Source organism: Peromyscus californicus, unplaced genomic scaffold (assembly GCF_007827085.1).
Source record: "Peromyscus californicus insignis strain IS unplaced genomic scaffold, ASM782708v3 Scaffold_18__1_contigs__length_77618521, whole genome shotgun sequence".
Taxonomy (NCBI): domain Eukaryota; kingdom Metazoa; phylum Chordata; class Mammalia; order Rodentia; family Cricetidae; genus Peromyscus; species Peromyscus californicus.
Genome location: NW_026294480.1, coordinates 27,049,119 through 27,073,997, shown reverse-complemented (window position 1 = coordinate 27,073,997; position 24,879 = coordinate 27,049,119). Strand labels below are relative to the sequence as shown.

The following is a 24,879-nucleotide window of genomic DNA, read 5'->3' as shown; positions in this document are numbered from 1 at the left end:
CTAGACTGAACATACGAGTGAATGTTCTCATCCCTGGGAAAGCATAATTACTCCCAGGTGGCTGCCCCATGTGCTTCTACTCCAGTTTGGTCAGCAACAGTGCTAATCTCACTGCCATGATAGGAAATTGACAGTAATCCCAGTTTATGTTTTACCCTCCATTTTACGATCCTGTCCATGGCCCTTTGTAGAATAATCTCCTTGACATATTCCAAGTCTGTCCATCTTCTCAGGCAACTATGAAATCATTTGGTGTTCATCATTTACATATTCCTTACTTTAAGCTTTAGACCAATGTATCTGACCTCTGTCTCCAGTTTGTCTAGAGGACTTAGTATTTCGTGTTCAGACTCTTTGCTCTTGGCTATACTTGCTTGAGTTTTACACTTTTATTTTTACCACATGAATCATCACATCCTTAAATCAACATAGTGCTGGACACCTTAGTTTTGCATCTGATGTTTATCCACGTAGGATAAGGCTGGTCTCAGCATCAAGAGGCCACCAGCTCTGCCCATAACACACAGATCTAAGGGAGCTTCCTATGGGGATTTCTGAAGAAGGCATTCTCAACTTCTCACCTAAAGAAGTGTGGGCTTGGGGTATAGCTTCATGGTAGAGTGCTTGCCTAGCATGTGGGAAGCATTAAATTCAATTTCTAGCTCTGCAATAAAATACCACACCCAAACTATATCATTTAAAAGAAAAATACTACCTTACATATTATCCGAGCAGCACATGTACAGATACAGGTAGGTGTGTTTTATCATTGTTCCTATCTTTGTTCCCAAGGCAGTGAAAAACAGACCCTAAGAATGACTTCCAAGTGGGACCCAGGGTAAAGGGATGGGCTCCTGTGATAATTAGGTTCAGTTCCAATTTGCAAAATCTCATATTCTTTGCCTCTATGTAGTTGTCAATTTGTATCTAAGCACTTCTTGGGGTTGGGAGAAATATAACTACTCATTAGGGGGTGTGTTAAGATGGATGGTGCTGATGTTGGTGCCAAGGGAAGGGACGGCCTCCCCCCTAAAACTTGGCTTGCCTTACTAGAGAGAGCAAGTGTCACACTTGTCTTGATCCTGTATTACCTGTTATTATTGATTTTCTAGGTTAATACTAAATGTCCCAGGCTTTCTTATTTTTAGGTACATAGTTCAGTGTAGGATTGAAAAGTCTCTTCATTTACAACAAAGGGCATAATAGTATTTTCAACCAATCTCGCAAATGTGATTAATTATAAGGTTTTACTGACAAAAAGATGAAAAATGCCTACATTTTAGCAAGAGTCTTGGAAAGGCAAAAGATGGGTTCTTAAATGGTACTTGTAGGTCATGAGTACACAGGAATCTTGGGGAAGGGTCTGAGCTTCAGAGTTAACTCACAGGAATTTACCTTTTCCTCACTTCAGCGCATCCTTGTGAGCTGTACTGCAGACCCATAGATGGACAGTTTTCTGAGAAAATGCTGGAGGCCGTCATCGATGGCACCCCTTGCTTTGAAGGCGGCAGCAGCAGAAATGTCTGTATTAATGGCATATGTAAGGTATTGGGTATGTTTCTTTAATCTACAACTTTACAAAATGGTGCTTTTTGAATTTATGAAGTCAGATGTTGTGGCTTATACCCTTATGGCATTTACATGTATCCGATTTCTTCATTAATAAATGGTCAGATATACAAGAAGATAAGAACTCTCGATACTCATTAAAGCCACAGTTTGTTCTGGGTAATTTTTCCAGCTGGTATTTTATTTTTTGATTTGCTAATGGTCACAATGATATTGTTTTAGACATCAAGCAGAGTCAAACTGAAGAGCCCAATTAAAGGCACATTATGGGAAAAGGCAGCCTAGACTATTTCAAGAATATTAAATTTGAAAAAAAAAACTCATCCTAATAATGTTTTCTATAAAGTTTCTCCATTGTCAGCCTGAATGTCTCAGAAGGAAAGAACATAATAGGTAGTAATAACATAGGCTGTTGATTTTTAAGTATTTTCTAGACTCACCCTATTAATCAACTCAGGCTTTACCCGTTTAGACCTGATTTGTTAATGCTGTGAAGAGTAAAGCCATTAAAACTATTTCTTGTCACTTAATTTTTCAAAGAATGGAGGAATAGGTCTTGTGATTCAAAGCCCAGGCATAACTCTATCTAAAGAGAAGGAGCTTTTAGTTAGTTAAAGGAAAATGGTCCCATGACACCTAATGTACTGTTAATAAAACAATGCATTAGCCCTCATGCTCAAGACTAGGAAATCATTCCACACCATCATTTATCAACTATATCATCTTGGACATCTTTCTGTAAGACTCAAATTTCTGTCATTAAAATTAGGATAGTATTTTTCTCTTCTTTATTATTTCTTTGAAAATTTCATGCAATGTATACTAGTCATATTCGCCTTCCTCCCAAATCCAACTCCCAATTCCCTACCCACCTAACTTTGTATCTCTTTTTTTCCCCCATCAAGTATAGTTTCTGTTGCCTTTGTACTCTTGAATCTGTGGCATGCCTCTAAAGTGGGATCAGCCTGCCTGAGGCCACACCCTTCGGGAAATTTGATTCTCCTTCATCTATCAGCTATCAGTTGCTAATAGCTCCATGATGAGATTTTCGTCTGACTTGAGCTTGTGCGGGTCTTATGTATGCTGCCACAGCTGCTGCCAGATCATGGGTGCAACTGTCTTGCTGTGTCTGGAAAACACTGTCCCCTTGTGTCATCTGCTGCCTCCAGCCCTTACAATCTTTCTGCCCCTCTTCTCCAGCGATCCCTGAGCCTTGGGAGGAGACAGTATGATATAGATGTCCCATGTAGGGCTAAGCACCCTGAAGTCTCTTATGCTCTGCATGCTAGCCAGCTGTGTGAGCGTCTCTATTAATTATTATCTACTTTAAAAAGAAGCTTCTCTGGTGAGGGTTGAGAGATACACTAATATCTGGGTATAATATAATTGGGAATCCATTTAGTACTGTGGCCATTTAACAGAGTAATAGTAGCAGACTCTCCTCCTAGGACCTCAGACCTGTCTAGCCACAGATTCTTGACTCTGATAACAGTGACAGGTCTGAGTTTCAGCCTGTAGAGCAGGCCTCCCATCCAATCAGAAAGTGGCTGGTTGCTTCCATGACATTCATGCCACTATTGCCCCAGAGCCCCACTTTTTCAGGCCAGTTAGAGCTCATAGGGTTCACATCTGGCTAAGACTGATGATCACTCTTCTCCTCCAGTGGTCTGATAGCTCTTTTCAACACTATGAAAGCTAGCCAGTAGGGATGAAGCTTGTAGGTGAGTGCCAGCTTTAGTTCTCCATGTTCTGATCCCAAGTATGCAGTGTCTTTAGCCATATGATCTTACCCTCAAATTCTTGAGGGTACCAAGATAACTAGCAATAGTTTGTAAGGTTTGTAGGATCTGTGGGAATTTACTGGTCAACAGCTCTACAAGAGATAAGCCATTCCTGGTACTTGGCCTTTTATTTGTTGGCCTCTGGCAACTAGTAATAGCATTGTTGCTCCATTATAGGGTAACTTCCCTTTAACTCTTTGTATATATGTATACATACATCTATAGTAGTAGTTTCCATATGATTTATTCAAAATGTCTTTGATGATAGTTATTGCTCCCCGTATCCCCCACTTTACCCTTCCTTTTATCCCCCACCCATTTAGCCTTTTCTGTTCATTAGCACACTTCAGCGCTTCATACCACTGCATTCTGTCTTCTATTTCCCTTCTTTTGAAATCCACCTCTCATGGCTTCTTATTAATTTCTTGCCTTCTGTGGGGGTTCCAAATGGAATACACATATCCAAAGATTCAAAACTAACCTCCATAAATGAGAGGAAACCAAGCAATGTTTGCCTTTCTCAGTCTGTGCTACTCATAATGAGTATTTCCAGCTCCATCCTTTACCAGAAATTTTCATAATTTTGTTTTCCTTGGCAGTTTGATAATATTCCATTGTGTAAATGAACTACCCTTCAGAGAGTTCTCAAAGGATGAAACACAAAAGACTGAAAATCATTTTTAAAATGTCAACATCTTTAGCTATCAGAAAAATACAAATGAAAACCATTTTGATATTTTATCTTATTCCAATCAGAAGGTCTAAGAGCAAAAACAGGTGAACAAGCAAACAAATCAAAGTAAAATACAGTGATGATAAATGCTGATGGCCTGGCATGGGTATGGTAAAAGGGGTTACTTACTCACTGTTGGTGGGGATGCAAACTGATACATCCCCTATGGAAATCAATGTAGAGGTCAAGGCTGTCAAAAAGGTAGGAGTAGATCTACCACATGATCCAGCTGTACAGCTCTAGGGCATACACCCAAAGGACTCCCCATCCTAATAGAGGTCATTGATCATTGATGTTCATTATTGCTCTATTCACAATAGCAAGGAAATGAGAACAGCTGGGGTGTTTAAAGGACAATGAATGGATGATAAAAATGAGGATAGTGCATTGTATGCATGTATGGACTTTTCAAACAATAAATAAAAATGTTATTTTTTAAATTAGGATTTTAATATATCTATTTAATATGGACTGCCAAATATTTTTATGAGATCTTATTCCCTAAACTGTTAAAAGATTCACTGATATACACAATAAACTCAATGAATTTTACTTTGTAAAAAGTTATAACAATGTTTTTTCAACTGAGCAGAATGAAAAACTATTGCATAAATGTTTAGTGTCATAGGATGGTATATTTTCCATCTTGAAATTTCTTTTGTCTTTACCTGAATAGAGACCAAAACACAGGAGGCAAGATAGTAATTTCCAGGTTCCAGTGAGCTAATAACAAGTCATGATTAGACTTCAATTTTAAAAGCATTCAACCAAAATTTTCATTTAAACTTAGTTTTCATGGCAGCTACAAAGAGCCCCCAAACATGTATTTTGGATTAGGTCAGTTTAGATATTTCAGGACCAAACAACTCCAACTTTCTCTAAAGAAGGAATTCTGGTTAATGTAGATGTCCTGGCTACATTTTAGAAGCATCAAGACAGCTTTTAAAACTTACTGATTTCGGGCTTTATCTCAAACTGGTTAAGTCAGAATCTCATGACAGAGACACTGATATTTTAAAAGCTCCCAACTTGATTATGCAGTCAGGGCTGAGAACTGTAGTCACCAGAAAGGTAATGCTAAAATTGACTTTTAGACCTGAGTAAATTTGCATGTACAAAGATACCATTTTATTTTGCATATGAAAACCGGTGTTTTGAGCTAAATATGAGGAGTCCTGGTTGTCTCTACTGAAATCAATCAAATGGACATAATAGAATTTCTTTCAGTTAGCTTTCTCCTCTTTCTAGATGTCAGTTAAGTTCTTTTTTCAGTAGCTATAGCTGCCTACTTTCTGTAGATCCACATTAAGTTTTTAAGCTCAAAAAGTTATGTCAAATAAAATATACATAATAGTCTAGATGCATATCCTCCCAAGATCTAGGCAGTAGGAATTTTCTAGCATTACTAGTCTCCTTATTCCATTGCTATAGTCTCTGAATTAGCTCAAGACTAAGTTTCAGATACAAAAAGTAGGCCCTTGGTTCTTCCTTAGCAGGAGACAGCAAACCACCATTTCAAAACTAGCTCTGCCATCAAGCTGTCTGGGTTCAAATTCAAGCTCTGGGAACATGGATCAGGTCAGCCATTCAGGAACAGGTGGTTACAGTGTGGCTGGAGACTGTAGCAAAGAGCCAGAAAGATTGTTCTGGAAACTTCTGTCAGTGTCAACTCAGGTGGTCTGAGGATGCCTTTCCCACTGACAGGAGGAGGAAAGTCCTGTAGAGCATCCCCTGAGAGTGTCTTGAGGGAAAGTGTAAATTAACCTTGGGAGAGAGTGTTGGATGCAGTGTGAGATGCACCAGGGAGAGACTTTGCAGCGAGCCTGGAGGAACAGGCATGGGTGTGGTGGGGTCATGGACCCCACTATAAGGGTTTGAGCTCTACATTTACAGCAGTTGTGAGCTATCGAAGAGCTAAGGTGAAAGGTGACGAAAGAGCTTCAAACATGACTGGGGAAACTGCTTAGCCTCTCTGAACTACACCTTAAAGAGGAAAAGTAAAGCTCTCATAAACCGCTTCCTATCAGCTCGGTGACTTAAGACCAAAGAAACGTACTGTCTTAGAATTCTAAACGCGAGAAGTCTGAAATCAAGTGTGAACATGGCCTTGTTCCCTCTGAAGCCTTTAGTGAAGACTTTGGCACCCCATGTCAGTTCTGACTTTCAGCTACCTCACTCCATTTCCTGTCTCCATCTTCATTAGAACTGTCTTCACTCTGTGTGTCTGTGTCTGCAAAACTCTTCATCAGGGTACCAGCTACTGGGGTTAGAGCCACTGTAACCCCATAGGACCGCTTCCTCTTTTGACTGTATCCACAATGATCCTTTCTCCTCCATAAGACCACATTCACAGGTACCAGAGGTAAAGATTTCAACATGTGTGAGTGCACGTCATTGGATCTTCAGCAAGAAGCAACCTTGAAAAATTAAGGCAAGGAAAGCTTTACGCTATTGTCCCTTTTGTTAAGTGGCAATATCCTTTACCTGTTCTCTTCCACTAAGTATAGCTCTGGCCTGCCTTCATACTTAAAGTTTCATTGACTGGGAACAAAAACATCTGAGAATAAGCATCCTTCTAGTCTCTACAGCTTCCAAGGACTTTGAAAAAAAATGATGACATTGAAGGTGACTTAGGCCGTGGTGCCAGTTGGTATATAAGTTCTCAATTTGATAACTTGCAATGCAAAATAATGCTAAAAAGAAAAAGAAAATGGTGAGATTGCCATTAGTTTTCAGCATATGGAAGGCTAAACATCTGGTGAATTAGGGACCTGTTCTCCCTGATTAGTGATCAGGATAATGTATCTGCATTGCAGGTCAAAACTTGATAGAATGGGAGTTATAAGTGGTTCTGGTTGTTTTTCAAAAACACTACCCACCAGGGTGACTATCCATTTTCCAATGATGGCATCAGAGAAGGGTCATGATGAAATCACTATGCACTTCTGCTAGTGGCAGCATAGCCATCTCTGATTCCACTGGTAACAGAAAGGCCATACAACAAAAGACTCTGTTTCCAAAGTACATGCCGTCCGATTCAAATGTAGTTTTTCCTCTTCAGAGCCCACCCACCCCTTTGCCTTATCTGCAGCAAGGAGAACTGACCTATTAGGCACTTCACTTAGTTTTTAGCTCATAGGAGAAGCAAATTGGGGGAAAGATTTTGTTTGCTTTCTGTTACTCTGATAAACACCATGACTAAACACAACTTGGGGAGGAAAAGGTTTATTTCAGCATATAGGTTACAGTCCATAGTTAAAGGATGCTAAGGTGGGATGTCAAGGCAGAAGCTGGCTTGCTTCCTGAAGTTTGTGTTTAGCCAACTTTTTTTTTTCCTACACCTCAGTAGCACAAGAGATAGCTCTTCCCTCATTGACCTGGGTCCTTCTACATCAACTATCAATCAAGAAAATGCAACAAGGCATGCCCACAGACCAATCTTAGGGTACAGCCCCCTAATTGAGATAACCTACCATTTCCCTACCTGTGATAACTCTGGGCTGTGTCAAGTTGACATCTGAAGCTAACTAAGAAAGTAAGGTCTCCTCAAGAATCCATTTTATGTGCCATAACATAATACATTAGGGAAATATTCAGGTCTCTTCTCTCCAACTCTTGTCCCCTAGATATGTAAGCTAGTGTTGCTGGAGAAACATAAGCAACCACTCAAGTAGAGAGACATGGGCTTGAGAGATTCATATTTAATTTTTGGTTTGTCTTACTTTTTTATTCACAGTAAAAGCATTCCTCTGTTGGTAGAAATTAAATAAAACACTTTAAAATCAACATGTCTCAGAACATGTTTCCCTGGCTCACTCCAAATCATTGGAAGAATGAAGGTCACTGGGAATATGATTTATAAAGGTCAGCTTATTAGAGAGTGCACAAGGTTGGCATAAACATATCACTTGTGTGAGGGTTGGCATTTTATTTCTAGTCAGTGCAAACATCTATCTTGAACATTCTTCTTTCCATTGTGACTTGTATAATTAAGTTTTGATTTTCAGAAAATCTCTTAGTGCTTTTTGTTCCCCAACTAAGTCAGGTAACAAAGAGTCTTTGCACCTACAAGACAATTAGAAGTGGTTAACCTGAGGATTTGATGTCAGTGGGTTTCCATGGTACTCTACGGGCCAAGAGTATAAAGCTTCAAACCTCTCTTCCTTCCAGTAGATTTGAGGTAGATTTAAAATGAGAAGAAAACTTTCTATGAGAAGAATAGTAATCTATCTAGGCACAATTCTTATATCCAACATGAAAGAAAATTAAGGACTATGGTAGAGTTTCTCCCACATTTTCATAAAAGAAAGCCTGAAACAGAGAAGCTTATTTGAAATTCACATGGTTCATAAACTTTCAAATTCAATGGCATGATTTTGGGGGTTTGGTGCTATAGAAAACCCAAAGTTTCATCATGCCCCCTTTCCATTCTGGGGAATTTTAGAGTGAGAAAGATTTGACCATGTTAACAAAATAAATGGGAAGTAAAGGAAAGACGGTTCAGAAGGATCACTGTGCAGAACACAGAATGGACTGGATCCAGAGCACAGGAACAGCATTGAGTTTAGTGAAGAGTGAGGAACCCCTCGCTGGTGCAGGGATCATGGGGGGGGGGGGCTCTGAAGGGCCTGATGATGGTGCCCAAGGTTAAAGATTCCATCCATCCTTGGTCTGGTATCATCTCAGCTACAGGCTAGAGTCCTCCAATGGCTGCTGGTTGACCTGCTACCCTGAGTCAAGAACCAGAAAGAATAACTCTAATGAGAAATGTGAAGGGATTGAGCAGTTGCATCATCCCTGGGGAATGTCAGTAGAAGGACTTCAGAGGTGCCCATCTACACCGATTTGCTGCTCCACCAACTCCAGTTTACAGTTGGGTATTTCATACTGTGCTCAGTTTTAACTCTGACCAAGGGGAACATGAAGCTTCAATAACTGTGCGTTTCCCCTTTCTAAGTAAGTACAGCTACCCCTTGTCTCCATGAATGCTATAGTCAAGGGTTCAATGAATCTTAGATCAAAAACATTTGAGGAAAAATATCTGAAATAAGCATATAGAAATTTTTTTCTTGTTATTGTTCCTTGGAAAATATGGTATATAGTATAGCATATATATGTTATAACATATAATATAATATAACAACTAATTATATGGTATTTATATTGTATTGGGTAATTTTTAAATGGTTTTTCTTTTCTTGAAAAGAGATTCTTTTCTCATACAATATATCCTGATTATAGTTTGCCCTCCCTCACCTGATCTCAGTTTCTCCTCCCATCCCCTCAGTTCCAGAATTCCCTTACTTTGTGTTTTCTTTACTGATTCTATTTCCAATTTCAGGTCTTGAGACCATTTTTATTTATTTCTATCTGTTTGTGTTTTCCTATATTTCTTTAGGGGATCTATTCACTTCCTCTTTAAGGACCTCTATCATATTCATAAAGGTTGTTTAAAGGTCTCTGTCTTGTGCTTCCGCCATGTTGGAATACTCAGGGCCTATTGTGGTAGGATAACTGGGCTCTAGTGGAGACATATTGCCCTGGCTGGTTTTGATCATGTTTTTACATTGGCATCTCAGCATCTAGGTTTGGGATGATTATAGGTCTAGTTGCTGATTTCTTGATTTGTCTTTATTGGGTGAGTGTTTTGCTCCTTGCTTTCTGTCCCCTCTCTGGATTTTTAGAGAGTGTGTGGCAGTGTGTTACCTGCTTTCCTGGCCTGTTCTGCTGGTATGTCCACAGGGATTGTCTGCTGGTGTTGGAGACTGGGTAAATGGGTTGAGTTTGGGGAAGGAAGGTTGGAGGAGAAGGTCTTTGTGATTCCTTGGGGATGGGGTCAGAGAGGAAAGGGAGACCACAGCAGGTTTCCGCATACAGAGCTGGGGATGAGACTGAGGGAGGGGTGGATCTCAGGAGCAGTAGGAGAGGTATGGGCCTTCCTTCTGTCTATTTGTTGCCCTGGGAGGAGCTGCCCTTGGGTTAGCAGAGGGTGACTGCTGGAGTTGAGGTCTGGGACAAAGCAGCAAGTGGAGAGGGGGGGATTAGGAGGGGGTGGTTTGTGGGATCCATAGGCGATGTGAGCAGGGTTGAGGGAAGACTGTAGTTGGTGTTCTGTGGCAGCGCTAGGGACTAGACTGGGAGGATTGGGTTTGGGGGGAACATAGAGAGAAGTTCTGCAGGCATCCTACCTGATTTTCTGGTAGGTATGGTCTTTGTATTGAGTGTTATGATTAGCGCAGAGATGATTTAAAGCATGAAGATGTGCATAGGTTATGTGCAAACATTATGCCCTTTGTATCTGAGTATCTGTGATGTTGATTGTCTTGAGGCCACACATACCCCATGGCTGTGGAGGGATGATTCTATTTCTTTTGTCAATAGTGGGGAGCTTTGGTTATTCCTGTGCCTGCCACCAGGAAAAGGAAACAAGCACTCAGGCTTATGATTAATAAAGTGGGAAAGGAGAAGTTATAGGTAAAGTCAGGTATGACGTATCCCAGCTAAGTCGTTCATTCCAGCTTTTTCTTCCCCACAGAGGGTCGGCTGTGACTATGAGATTGACTCCAATGCTACTGAGGATCGCTGTGGTGTGTGCCTTGGCGATGGCTCTGCCTGTCAGACTGTGAAGAAGCTGTTTCGACAGAAGGAAGGATCTGGTAATAAACAAACCCAACTAACTGAAGTATCTAGGGACTTTGGAAAGCCAAAAAAAAGAGATTAATTTCCTTGTTTTTATTTCAAAAATAGCTTGTAAAAAAATTCAAAATAGAATATAGTTCTCACCACTAAGGAATCCGCTCCCTCTGCAGTTACAGGAACAGTGTTGGTTACTAAGAAAATACAGGAAGTGTCACACTGACCTGAAAGGGCTGATGGCTGCTCCAGGGAACAGATAACAGCGTCGTCCCTAGGAGAGCATCCTCCTTGAGAATATGCATCATAGGAGTAGCAGGATCATGACAGTGACATTGGAATAAACCAAAAGCTGGGAGACAGATGAGGTCAAAAGCTGGTTGTGAACAACACACACAGACGAATGGGTTCTGTATGTGAGGATGGGGAAGCCAGGATGGAACAGGTGGGAAGGCAGCAGTACTGAGGTGTGCCTTGAGGATCAAAGGAGAAGTAAGACAGAGATGTTTCACATCTCCAGCCTGTGAATCCCACACAATGGTCCCTTATGAGTCTCGGGGAAGTTCTTCTACCTAGCATCCCACCCCCACCCCCACTTTATCCAGGCTATTCCTTTCCTATATTTAGACCTTATAAGATTTCTTCTTTGAGCAGCCTTTTGAGCTACTGTGAGCCTACGAGGGTGTAGTGAGACTCCATTCTCACCTCACATGAGCTGTGACCCATGCTCATTTACCTCCATTAACAGTAGTTGTCATGGTACCTTGGTAAAGTCTGGTTGGTAAAGTCTTAAGCATGAAAAAGATGAAGAAAACACAGAGCATTTTAATTGAGATTTCCCAGATACACTCTGAAACAAGAATTCAAATATAGATAATTATTTATGGGACAGGAGGTCCTGGGAAACATCAGTAGGACATTGAGGAGAAAGCATCTGAGAAAGGATGGGTCACCAAGCTGGTGCTCAGCCACAGACCTTGTACATTTGTGTTTTCCCACTGGAAGAGTGAAGGGGTGGGATGATGTCCAGTGGTTTCCATTGATCAGCGTGTGGTGGGAATTCATTCTCCAGGGTCTGCAGAAGTATAGGTGCTGGGCACAGCACTGTAGCATGCAGTACTGAAGTAGATCCTTGAAGAGAAGCATTGCCAGCTGCCTAGAGGTAACCTTGGAATAGGAAATGGTGGTCACTTTCAGATACAAAATGGCACTGATTTTCTGAGTCCCAATAAAGGGGTGTCTCACTCCTAGATGTATTTAGTATGTGGGATGAAGTGCTTAAGAGTGATTCCAAGAGTATTGGGTGTTTTCTTCAATTGATTACATGAACCATTGCCGCCTTGTAAACATACCAGCAAATAGCCTAAATTTATCTAAATTCTATCCTTATCTTTTCATTTTTGACTGTTGACTGATTAAGGTCAAATTGTGAAATGAGTCTTGCCCTGCCCTTTAGTAGTATCACTGGCAGATTGCATTTCCTGTCTTCACTGATAACTTTATTATGGATGAAACACATCTTTCTAATTACTTACTGAGGGTGGAAATGATAATTCAGTAAGTGTCAAACTTATGATTAAGCATCTTGTGGTGCCTATTTTTTCAAATATCTAAACAAAGGAACTTTATCTTCTATTATTTCGATGTGATCACATTGATCTAAATTATAACCAGCCACATTAACAGCCTATTTTTCTTCTTCTAACCTCAGTTCACTTCTCCATAAAGATCTGTAGCTTTGTTCTCTGCTGTGCTATAATTCTTACATGATGTCCTGAGTTGTTCCCCCATTTTCTCTATTTGACCTTCTAATATCTTAGGAAATTGGACTTTATTTCTGCTGTTGGTTTATTTTCTTGTTTATTTTCCTTCTTCTTTAGTCTCTTGGGGATGAGAAAAGTCTTGGGGATGAGAAAAGGCAGGAATAAATAGCTTGGCCAATACCTCTAGCCACATGCTATCACTAAGCATTTGACATCTCTCTGAGTCTCTATGATTTCAGTTCTCTTTCTGTAATTTTCAGCTTGAAGCACTTGAGTGGTCTTTGGCACCCACGAATTGGTGTCAGCTTTACACTGCCCATGCCTGAAGATTTCTCGTAGACCTCTAATCCTGCCCTTCTTAGTGCATAGGGAAAGTGCACAGAGTTTCACTCTGGATTGCAGCATGTAGTAAGGTCTGCATCCATAGTACCACAGGGTACTTACCAGATTCCATCTTTGCTTCATGATTAATGAAGTTTGACACAGAATAAAAAGGCACTGCCTACCACTATCCCACCATGCAAATGAAGCAAGGTCATGCAGCTAAAGAATGATGGGATACATTTACAGCCAATTGGTGTAGGAGATTCATTTGAAGTTCAAAGCAAGAGAGGGAGCTGTATTCATTATATAGTTCTCTATATTTATTCTCAAGCTATTCGATGCTGCTGCCATGTCTCATTTTATGTTTTATTCTTTAATTTAATGTAATTAGTAACTAAGAACAGAATTGTCTTTGGTCTTTGTCTCTGCCTTCCTCAACTTCAGACGACCATAATCTCTATCTGGAGTATGAATTTGGTAAGTACTCATATAAATTTAGGTAAAATGAACTTTTCTTAAGATCGATTCCAAATTCTTTTGCCAATAAAGGACAGCAGCCCATTGGCTGTTCTAAGTTAGGATGAGGGGATATCCAAGTGGGTTTGTTTCCCGATTGCTTTGCGTTGGTGCGTTAACTCTTTTAAAGCAAAACTGCTCTTTTGGGTAATGGTCACTTCAGAGTTTTACTTGTACTCACAACTCTTCTTACAAGAGTTCTTTTAAAGGTGTTTAAGTTTTTTTTTAAAGGCTCCAATTAAAATGTCCATAATAATTAGACCCAACCCTCTTCCTCCCCATCTTCCTTCTCACTGGAGGGGCAGTTGCTGCTACTACCTTCAGCTATGGAGGGATGAAATATTGGCCAAATTCTTTTGTCTGTTGTTTCAGTGCTCATAAGAAAGAGAAAGGATGATGCAGAATTAAAATAGCTCAGGAGACAAGAATGAGGTTGGAGTCTAGATCACCATTAGCCTCTAGGAAGCCAACCCCCAAACCTCAACTTCTGAACTCCCTACTGACCCTGAGTGACATTTTTTCTCTTTGTAGTCCTGACATCCTCAGAGTTGATTGTGTCTGTGGATATTTTTGTGTTGAAATTGCACAATCTCTAAGAAAAAGTGTCCATGTCTGTTGCCTCCTTGGGATGACCTAACAACTAAATTCCTATCTTTCTTGGTGGAAAGGAATCTTATTCAGTAGACTTGATGCCATGTGTCAGATGATACCATGTTGACCTCTACTTAGTGCTGGATTTGGGGTATATAAGGACTCCTCCTTCTTAGAAAGCCTCATAGTAGCTTTAGTTCTCATTGTTGGTTAAAAAGAAAATCATTAACATTGAGAGGTAGCTCCATGATTACTGTGACTGGAAGTGTCTGGAATTGTAAGAACTTAAGTTGAAGTATCATACAATACATATGATAAATAATACATAAAATAATACATATAATACAAAATAAGAAACATAATAAAAACTGCATAAAATAAGAAGTTCCTGACTTGTTCATTAGTTTACTCATTACCTGAGAAACAATTGAGCATCTGTTGAAGAATAATGAACATAACAGTGACTCCCTCTGCAGCTGCCTTCGTTTGATACCAGTGAGGGAACAGGGCAAAGATGCCATGTTGGCATTTGACCTGTAAGTGGAAATTAAACAATATTTCTGCTCCAGAAGGAAGTTTATGGACCATTAAGCTGTTTTTTTCCCAAAGGTTCCCCAGGCTTATTATTCATATCCTAACAGTAATCATGAATTTTTATGGCCCAATTTCTTAAAAAAAAAAAAAAAAAAGGTTTACTTTTGGTTTTCAGTCGTGTGTGTGTGTGTGTGTGTGTGTGTGTGTGTGTGTGTGTGTGTGTGTATGTGTGTGCTATGCCCACAGAGGCCAGAAGAAGGCTTCAGGGAACCAAACTCAGGCCTTCCTGAAGGGCAGCATAAGCTCTTAACTGCTGAACCATCTCTCCAGCATTGTGGTCCATTTTCACGGGCCTAGACCCTTTGTAGTCCAATGTCCTCAGGTTTGTTTCTACTGCTTAAGCTCTTTTGTCAGGTTCCATATCCACTTTAAACTCAGCTGCTCTTTTCTGACACTGTTCAGCCTCTTGGACTTCTAAGAATCATCACTCTGGACTGTTTCTCTCTCCTTTAGCTTCTCTACACTTCTATTCAAGCTGCAACCACTGTACTTAAGTTCTGGCCTTGCTCGTACTGACCTGTTTGATCTTGTTGCTGGGAACGAGGGGCCACCATCTCTGAGCACCCTGTGACTTTCATAGGGCTAAATGGTTCCCTTAACTCAGTGTCTACAAGACTGGCCTTGACTCCTGCCTCCTTTATTTAATCGTAACCAGTATGTTCTTAGATTTACATCTTAAAAATTTTAAAGTAAAGCAGTTACCATAAAATGAATTTTTATTATACACACCCTATACATATACTAATATATATATATATGTATCAGTTTAGTAATTTGTTGCATATAACAACATTATTAGAACTCTAAACACAATATTTACATTAGCTGAGTTTTTCTCTGCCCAGTACATCTCACTTATAATTTCATCTTCATAAATAAGCATGGAAAATAAAAATTATATTCTGCAGTTTAGAAAGCATAAAGAGGACAAAGGAAGTTGCTGTTCCATAGTCTACTCTTGATGCCAGCATCCATGTGTTTAGAATGGGAGATTCTTGCCATATAATAATAGCATCTTCCTGGAATGACATGTGTACCTGGCATCCCAAATCCCACCGGATCCCACCAAACCCCACCTACTAGCAGTCTTGCATTTCGTTCTCACAGAAGTGTCTCACTAGTCTCTGTTATTCATCTTATTTGTTGGAAGTAATTAGAGATTGACAATTGATTGTGCTGTTGCTATCTGTCCAGTACTACAACAATGAATATTCTGAAGATTTGAATGAGTGGAACCCTTCAAGGACATCCATTGCACAGCCAGAAGGAGGAAAGATGTAACAGTGTATGAATAAGTAACATACCTACTGAGCAGGGTTGGTGGGAGATGCTTTTAGGAAGCACTCACATTGCTTTAAGACTCAAAGTTACTGACATGCTGTACCACACAGCTCAGTGTGTTTGTTGTTGACTTAGGAGAACAGACACAGCTCTATGACTTCAACATCTCAGCAACAGACTTCTCTGACAACATATGAAGTTGCCTGATACAGATGAACTCAGTGCTACCAGCCATAACATTTATCCAAGTTCAGGTAATAAGAGCCTGGACAAGGAATGCAAGTAGATGAGAGAATCACACAAGAAAACATTCCTGAGAGGATTTGAGGGAGAAGGTAGTACTCGATGGTAAGAGGGTGTGACTGTTGTAGAACCAAAGTACCATGAAGACTAGAGACTATCTTATATTGTTGTGTTCTCCTAGGAAGCCGTAGGTAGGTGTGGAAGGGAAGAAAGGGAGAGTAGTTAGACACTCCAGAGTTTTCATGTCCAAGCTAAAACCCTTCCAGGGTTGAAGACTGTATCCTTTGCTCTAAAAATAAGGACAGGAAGTCACTACCAATTTCTGTCCTCTCTCCTACCTTTCCTTCCTACCGGCTTCTAGCAAGGTAGTTATGATGTCTCACTGTATATTATGAGATTATCACACTTTTGAAATAATTAAGACTAAAACTCTAAATCTAGGACAGAGCAAATCAGCTTTTCAAAAAACCTTTTAAGAACATTAATTTTTGTGTAGTTCTCATTCTGTGACTCATGTTAAACACAGAACTGTATCTAAGCCAGACACCTCCATGCCACTGCTCTCAAGTGAGGAATCAGAAGATGGATTTTAAAAATTCAATGTTTTCTCAGGAAGTCCCTCACATAAATTGTGAGCATTAGGCCACTGGTGAATATTGTTTTGGTTGCCACTAGCAGACACCATTAATCTTATAAAAGACAAGCAAACCACTGTAGGAAATTTACCCAGGCTTAGTCGTGTGACCGCTTTATGAGCAGCTCTTTACTGGAAGTGACAATGATCAGGAACCAAGAATGCCAGTGAATCAGATCCTTCTTTTGCCCGACGTGGACTGCAAAAACAGCTCAGAAAGATGACATGTTAGATAGCAATGTCTTCAGAAGTGCGGCAGACTTTCTGCCCTATCCTCAAGGGCCTTGAGTGTTGTACACTTGGATGTGATAGATAGTTCTCCAGTGGTCTCCATGAACCCAGAGACTTCTTCTTTGAGGTCAGATTATATTTTCCACTTTTCTCTATGTGGAGGATGTTTATTATGGAGAAGATACAAGAAAATTTATACTTATTGATCCCTTTTCTGTTTCCAAGCATTGAGAAGAAGTACAAATAAATCACTAAGAGTTTCTATTCTACATTTAGTAGCCCTCAGTTTTCAGTTTGTCTGTGATAGTTATTTACCATTTTGGAAATTTCATTCTTATGTGGAAAAATAAAAAAAAAATCAAACTTAAAAATGATTTATTGTAGATGAATTTCCAAATGGTCTTATTAAATAAAAACATGGAGCCAGATATAGGGGTGAAAGCCTGGGAGAGATCAGGGAAACAGGGAAAGCCACAGCTAACCTTACCTCACCAACTCGGCAGCTTCCAAATATGAGTTACTTCATGTCTACCTACGTCTATATGCCTTGCTGTTCTGCCATCTGATTTGCTCTCTCTGTCCAGCTACATCACTTCCTCTTCCTGCCTACCTCTGTCACTTCCTGTCTGTCTGTACAGACCTCCATGGTTAATTAGTGTTGGACTTTAAGGCGTGTGCTACCTCACCTGGCTCTGTTTCCAGTGTGGCCTTTAACTCACCATAGGGTTAAGGGCATGTGCTATCGTTGCCTGACTTCTTTGTTTACTTAAAATGGCTTGCTATTTCCTCTGATCTCCAGGCAAGCTTTATTTATTAAAGCACAGATAAAATATCACCACAATTTATGTATTTTTTTCCTTTTTTATTTAAAGCCAGGAACAAGGTGGTAGACATAATATTTAGTGCTATTTTGTTTCCTTGCTGAGTTCTGCAGTGTGAAGGCATGTAGTAACCTAAATCAGAAAATGGTTACAGAGAGCAATACCCTAAAGGTATTTTTTCAAGTTCTCATTGGTTCTAATTACATGGGATAAATGTTTTTCCTGAATTAGTGGTTTTAATGAGCTATAGTGGACAAGTGCATGAAAGTCAAACAGAATTGAACTGACTCTTGCAAGACTCAGCTGGAGTTTGACTACAGGGGAAAAGAAGCCTAGGTGTGTTCAGGTGACAGGGATGGAGTTGTATTAGTCACACCCTTGTATTATGATTACAGATACCTGAAAGAAACTACTTAAGAGAGGAAAAATTTATTTTGGCTCAGGGTTTTAGGGATTTCAGTCCATTCTTGGCAGACTCCCCTGTTTCTGGGCCCCAGATGGCAGAATGTCATTCATGGCAACAGAAACATGTGGCAGAAACTGTTAATCATATGATGATCAGATTTTCAGAGTATACCCACTGTGATCTACCAGCTCTAGCTAGCCTCTACTTCCCACTTTTTACTGCAGCCTGACAGTGCCATCAGGTTAGGTTAGAGCTCTTAGGATCAATCACTTCCCTGAGCCTATCAGTTGGAATCCAAGCCCACAGTACGTGAGCCTGTACACACACACACACACATACACACACACACACACACACACACACACACACACACACACACACCCCAAATGCACGAGCACCTATGAAGAATTAATAGGATGATCGATGCCTTAAAACCAGCCTAGAAAAAAAATGAAATCTTTGAATGGTAGATCAGAGAGAATCCCCATCCATCATCCTTCAGTTCCTATTATTTGTACAGAAGAGATTCAAAGGAGTTCGATGAAGTGATGAAATTCACAGAGATAGTGTACAAACTGGAACACAAGGCCATCTTAAAGCCCATGCTCCTTCCATCCTCTGAAGCCATAGTTCTTAGCAAGCGTAAACACGGGAGTGTAACGAGCTGTTGAATAGAGGCAACCACTTAGTGTCCATTTCTTCTCTCACCAGTGTGCCTCCTACCGTGACAACCACTGAACAGAAGACAGCAGCTCGAGTTGATCAATACTTTAAAATAAATATGTGTTTTTCCTCCAGAAGCCCAGATGAGAGCACTGAAAATGAGTTATAAATTTGTAATTTCGCAGAACATCGGAGAAAACGAGGAGGGAAGGCTTCCTAATGAACAGAATTGTGCAATGGTGTGGGAAGCAGGGCTCAGAACTTAGGTTTTCATCATGGGCTGATTGAAGCAAAGCCAGGTGGCAATCAATTCAAGGTTCCCTCCAGAAGTTCTTAATGAATGGCAGCTTGTGTTAAATTATATCTAAGAATCTATTTTTGACTCAATGGTGATGATGAGGAAGAAAAGTATGTAGCCTGTGCCTTGCTTGGAAGAGCTAATCTGATGGCAAGAATAAAAGAGGGAGAGAGGAATACCAGTGGGAAACTAGCTTGGAGCTCAGACAGTTTGAACCATTCACATTGAATCACAGAAAAACAAATGTTGGGTCAACCATAAATCCTCAGGGTCCCGTCTGTATTACTCACCGATCGTCACCAAGCTATTTACATGCTCAGTCCTGAAGCTCCTGAGAATTCTGCTCCTGGCTCATCTCTTTCTAGTTCATAGTTGGTGCTTCTGCCCATCCCCGTGGCCACTCAGCATGGGCACCAAAGGATGGAGATGCTGAGAAGAGGATGGCGGGCTACAGCAGCTGAGAAGCCAGCACGCCTCCTTCATTATTGTCTCTTTTGTCCTTAGGTTATGTTGACATCGGACTTATTCCCAAAGGGGCAAGGGATATAAGGGTAATGGAAATCAAAGCAGCTGGAAATTTCCTGGCCATTAGGAGTGAAGATCCAGAAAAGTATTACCTCAATGGAGGGTTTATTATCCAGTGGAATGGAAACTATAAACTGGCAGGGACCGTCTTCCAGTATGATCGGAAAGGAGATCTGGAGAAGCTGATAGCTCCAGGCCCCACCAACGAGTCAGTGTGGATCCAGGTAATTCTGAAGAGAAGGGAGCTGCTGACCAGTGTGTTCAGTAGTATCCTTCTCATTCCCTTCCCAAGCTGTTTAATAGTGGACATTCACTGTGAATCATTAGTTTCCTTAACAAAGAACAGGAAGGGAGAAAGGTATTTGTACATTTTCTTCTTGGTTCTTTAGAACTACTGAAACCCCAGGAACAAAATTCAGGACCTCAAACCATCCATTGGGAAGTTTGAATTTAGTTCTCAGGCTGATCTCTTCCTCATGTGTCTAGTGTCCCCAGTATGGTTTCCCAGCAGTGGTGATAAACTGATGTACCATCCTATATTGTCAGGTAGTCTTTGCCTTAGTGCAACTCTTAGAACAAGGAGGCCTCTCATTATAACACATGCATCAAAGGTTTTGTCTTTATTAGGCATGGAACTATAGGATGACTGTACTGGGTGGGTCAAGATAAGTTGGGAATGAGAGATGGTCCAACCGAGTTAGATTTAGCCACATTCTAAACCCAGATGAAGGCCAATTCAGAGTCAGAAGGCAGAAGACTCTTAGAAGATGGAGGGCAAGGTTTCCATGAACATTTTTTTGTCCCAGAACTACTATAAAATAAAGTCAATCCCCCGCTAAAAGCTAGAGAAGGAACTTCATTAGGACAACTGTAATACAATTAATATCTCAGTGCTAACTTAATGTCATGTAATAATCTCTTTGTATGTATGTATTCACTTTAACCCTTATGAGAACCCCATCAGCAGTTACTTCTTAGGTTTTGTTGTGAAGATAAAGAAACTTAGGCACTTACCCATATTCACAAAGATACACAGGGCACAAGGTGACCTATTGGCTAAATCCCACAGTGAAATGTCCATATGACTAAAATTCCCTATTTACAGGGATGGAAATTCCCATGACATTTCAGCCAATAAACAACAGAGGGAGACTGTATAAATATAGACATCAAGAGTAGATGTGATAGACAGACAGACAGACAGACATAGGTGAAAACCCCTTTAGTGGCACCCATTGCAATACACACTTCTATAACTACTTCTAAATGAGAGACTTCTGTAATGTTTTGTGTACATGTGTTCATGTATATACATGCATATGCAGGTGTGCAAATAGCCCAGAGGTCAGTGTCATTTGGGCTATGTTTCTCAACTGCTTGCCTTATTTTATTTGACTTTTTGGAGACAAGTCTTGCACTAAACCTGGAGCTTGCCGACTCACTTAGACTGTCTGGCCAGCAAACCCCAGGGCCGTCCTATCTCTGCTTCCATAGTACTGGGATTATAGGTACATGTCCTGTGCCTGGCTTTTTCATGAGTGCATAGTAAGCACGTCACCTACATATCCATCTCCCTAGCTTCTATGTAATATTTTTAAATGACTGGTTTGCAATTTATACTCATGACAGTTTGACATGACTCCTCTCTCGCATGCTAGCTACTATTCCAGGTGACTAACCCTGGTATCAAGTATGAGTACACCGTCCGGAAAGATGGCCTTGACAATGATGTGGAGAAGTTGCTGTACTTCTGGCAGTTTGGCCGCTGGACAGAATGCAGTGTAACGTGTGGGACAGGTGAGAAAGAGTTGCTTTCACTCGGAAACCTGCCAGCTTTAGAGTAGGCCAAAGAGGTGACCTAAACCGGTGGTTTTTCTTTCTGTGTCTGCCAATCTTCCGAGTCTCACAGACGGATCCCAGAGACCTCTTTGGGTAGTGAATGTAACTGAGGGGGTGTGGCTTAAAGGAATGGGTATTCTGCTTGCATCTCATTGGTCTGCTTCCATCACATGGGTACCACCCCACCCCAAAGGGAGATTGGGAAATAGGAAGACACAGGAGGATGCTTGGAAAGCACAGACATGGTCTAAGGGATGGATGAGCTTTGCCAAGGCCCATGAAGGCAGAAGCCAGGCCTGTTGGTATGTGGCCTCTCGCTCATTTCAGGAGCTTTAAAAATAATGGGATATGTGGAAGCTTTGTTTCTGTGCCTGTCTTCGGACCACACTTGAGTCTGTTCTGAAACATCTTGCCTCCTTCCTGGATCTACTGCCTGTAGAATGAGCGGAACCTGCACAGCAGACATTCAAGGTGTATAATGAAGCAAGAGAAATGAAAATGGGGGACAGAATGCGCCAGGAAGCCCTTCTTCTCCTCCACGGGCTTCCTCCTTACTCTGCTTGGTCTTTTTCCTTGTTTGCCTCCTCTCAAGAAGCCATCATAGAATCTGGTCCAGAATCAGAAAATTGGGTCATGTGTAATCTAGCTCATAAACAATCCTTCTTTTCCCCAATTCAGCAACTAGGTACAGCTTTTAGAGCTCATAAGAATAAAATGTCTACTTTTATTTTTTTTTATTTTTCATTGTGTGTATGTGGAAATGGTGCATATGCATGTTTGTGCAAGTGCCTGCAGAAGCCAGAGGTGTTGGATCTTTGGGATGGCAGCTGTAAGACAGTTGTGAGCCACCTGATGCGGATGTAGAAACCTGAACGTGGCTTGTCTGCAAGAGCAACACACAAGGCTGAGCCATCTCTCTAGCCCCTAAAATGTTCATTGTTACTATATTTTATTTACTCTTTGAGAACTCATATATATATATATATATATATATATATATATATATATGTATGTATTTTGATCATGCATGTATACATATATAAGGTTTGGAAATTATTAAACTAGAAATCAATCTAAGTCAATGGCAGAACCTGGCCAGTGTTACATGGGCGTTTGTAGACAATCAGTCCTTGATTCCCACGGCTGCCTCTAGCTTTGCCCTGGCCTGTGGCCCAGGATGGGCCAGGCTCCCAGAGAAGCAAAGCAATTGTAGTGGGAAATAAATGGGGGGGTATAAAACACTTTCCCTGAGGATCATTCATGAGAAAAATGAAGTCACTGTGAATGTAGCTCCAAGTAAATTTTCAACCTGTGATCCCTCTTATTCTCAGCTCTCAGGGAAGCTCATGTTTAAACTTTACACTTAAATTATTTGTCCCAGACCGCACATAATGAAACTTACCAAAGCCTCCACAGAGAAGCAGAGCCTCTTCCACCCTCTTCTATTTCAAGATATAGCCAGCCCAGGTGCAGTATTTCAGAGCATCAGAGACAAAGAGCTAAGCTACATTTGAAGTTAGGTAGGGAAGAGAACATCCTTAACTGAAGTCCATTAGTCATTTGGTTCTGTTGAAACTTGATCCTTCAGCACCACCCCTGCCAGGTGGGGTAAGTGTCATTCTGATTATAAAGCCATAGTGGGTTGCTCATAGTGACCATGTGAGATTCACTGTATTGCCTATTGCCATTCCAGGGAGATCCCTGACTCTGGCAGAGAAAATCATGGCTATCTACTTTAATACTCAGGATACACAGAGGATAAGACACTGATATTCACACAGGGCACACAATGTGAAATGCAAAGACAGGAGACAGAACACTGAATTATTCAGTGGCCGTTTGTTATTATCTTTAGGTTCACATTTCCCACATTATAAAAATACAGAGTAAAATAGGAAAAGAATGGAAAACACAAGGGACCAAAAGGTGGGAGGGGACCACAAAACCGGGGTGGGGGGGACCCCACAAACATTGTAATCTAGCCACATCCCTGAGGTCTCTAAAGTTGGTGTCTCCCAAGTAGAAACAGTGGTTAGTTAAAACTGGAGAATGTTTTGTTTCATCCTGTTCAAACAAAATTTTTAAGACACTTTTTAATGCAAGAATCATAAAGGTAACAAAACTATTTATCAAGGCAAGTTTAACATATGCTAGTGAGTGAAGAGGATGTATAGTTTACCGCATGCTTGAAAGGAGAAAGCAGAGATCTAGTAGGTTTTTCAGCTGTACATCACCAAAACTGGTGGCTGATCTAATGGTCTCTTATTCTGCTGGTCTTCCAAGTTCCACTGCTTTTTTTAACCCTGTGCAGCCCACAGAGATTAAGCTCTCTCTTATTTATAAGCCTTTGCTTTTGTTCTCCAATATTACAGTTGCATGCTGTTTCTCAGTTGGGACATGTTCAGTCAATGTGCTCCGTGAAAAATGCCTGCTTTTCCTGTTAGCTGCTAGGTGTTGTGAGATTTTGTAGGCTTTTCTGGTTTTCTTTAATTGTGTGCTTCGCCTGACTTACATGTAGTGGATACAGGAAGGAAATCACAATTGAGCTAGAAAACCAATTTTGCTTAATTTTGTGAATGCTTCCTTCACAGAACAGAAACATCCCCCCACCCCCCGCCCAACACTATTAAACATTCTTCAACCATAGTCAATTCTTTTACTTGAACAAACTGACAAACGTTCTTTTTTCAAAATTTCCTCTAACATACCAATCAGTTTATGAAATTATGTAATCAAGTCCCTGGCATTCCAATGGGGAAAATGCTATTGGACTCACTGATGGGATATGTAAAGGTGTTAGCAATGACAAATGATAAAATGAAGCATATTAACTCATGTCTAATCAATAGTTGAAGTCAATAACAAGTCAGTGAAGTTTTTGGAAAAGATGAATTATGGAATTGAGGTTCAATCATCTAAAGGAAGAAAACTGAGTTATAGGTGTATAGAAACAGGTTTAAGTGGACTGGATGAATTAAGTCTCCTCTATATCCCAGTCTCAAATTGTATGTTCAACCTTGATCTGAAAACCTGCAGTGATCAGAGTGTCTTTAGAGAAAATTGATAACCCATGAATATATGTTATATATAGTATATATAGAGAGCATTCTCTTCTCTCTCCTTCTCTCTCTATATATATAATATATGATATCACTAACATATAATATATAATATCTACATATATATATTAGTAGAAAGTGTTGTGAAGATAATTACACACACACACACACACACACACACACACTAGTAGTGGTGAGATACAAGCTTTCCTTGACTGAGTTTTGTGTTGTGGTAGGTAGATATGAATTCATTGGTCAATAAACACAGAGCCAAAGCAGCTAAAGGAGCCAAGAAAATAAATGAGATCAATATTTCACAGGAACTGAAGTTGAAAGTTGGGAGAATAAGTTGTACTTATATAAATGGCTATCCAA

At 40.4% G+C, this 24,879-nt stretch overlaps 1 protein-coding gene across 1 annotated transcript in view; it reads left to right on the top strand.

Moving 5' to 3' along the window:
* The window catches only part of Adamts12 (ADAM metallopeptidase with thrombospondin type 1 motif 12), a 274,458-nt gene that overhangs the window by 182,004 nt on the left and 67,575 nt on the right, over positions 1-24,879 (top strand). The window contains exons 13-16 of the mRNA XM_052743118.1: positions 1,412-1,545; positions 10,619-10,739; positions 19,586-19,830; positions 21,265-21,403. Of these exons, the coding sequence (XP_052599078.1) occupies positions 1,412-1,545; positions 10,619-10,739; positions 19,586-19,830; positions 21,265-21,403 (639 nt within the window). The remainder of the gene's footprint in view (positions 1-1,411; positions 1,546-10,618; positions 10,740-19,585; positions 19,831-21,264; positions 21,404-24,879) is intronic.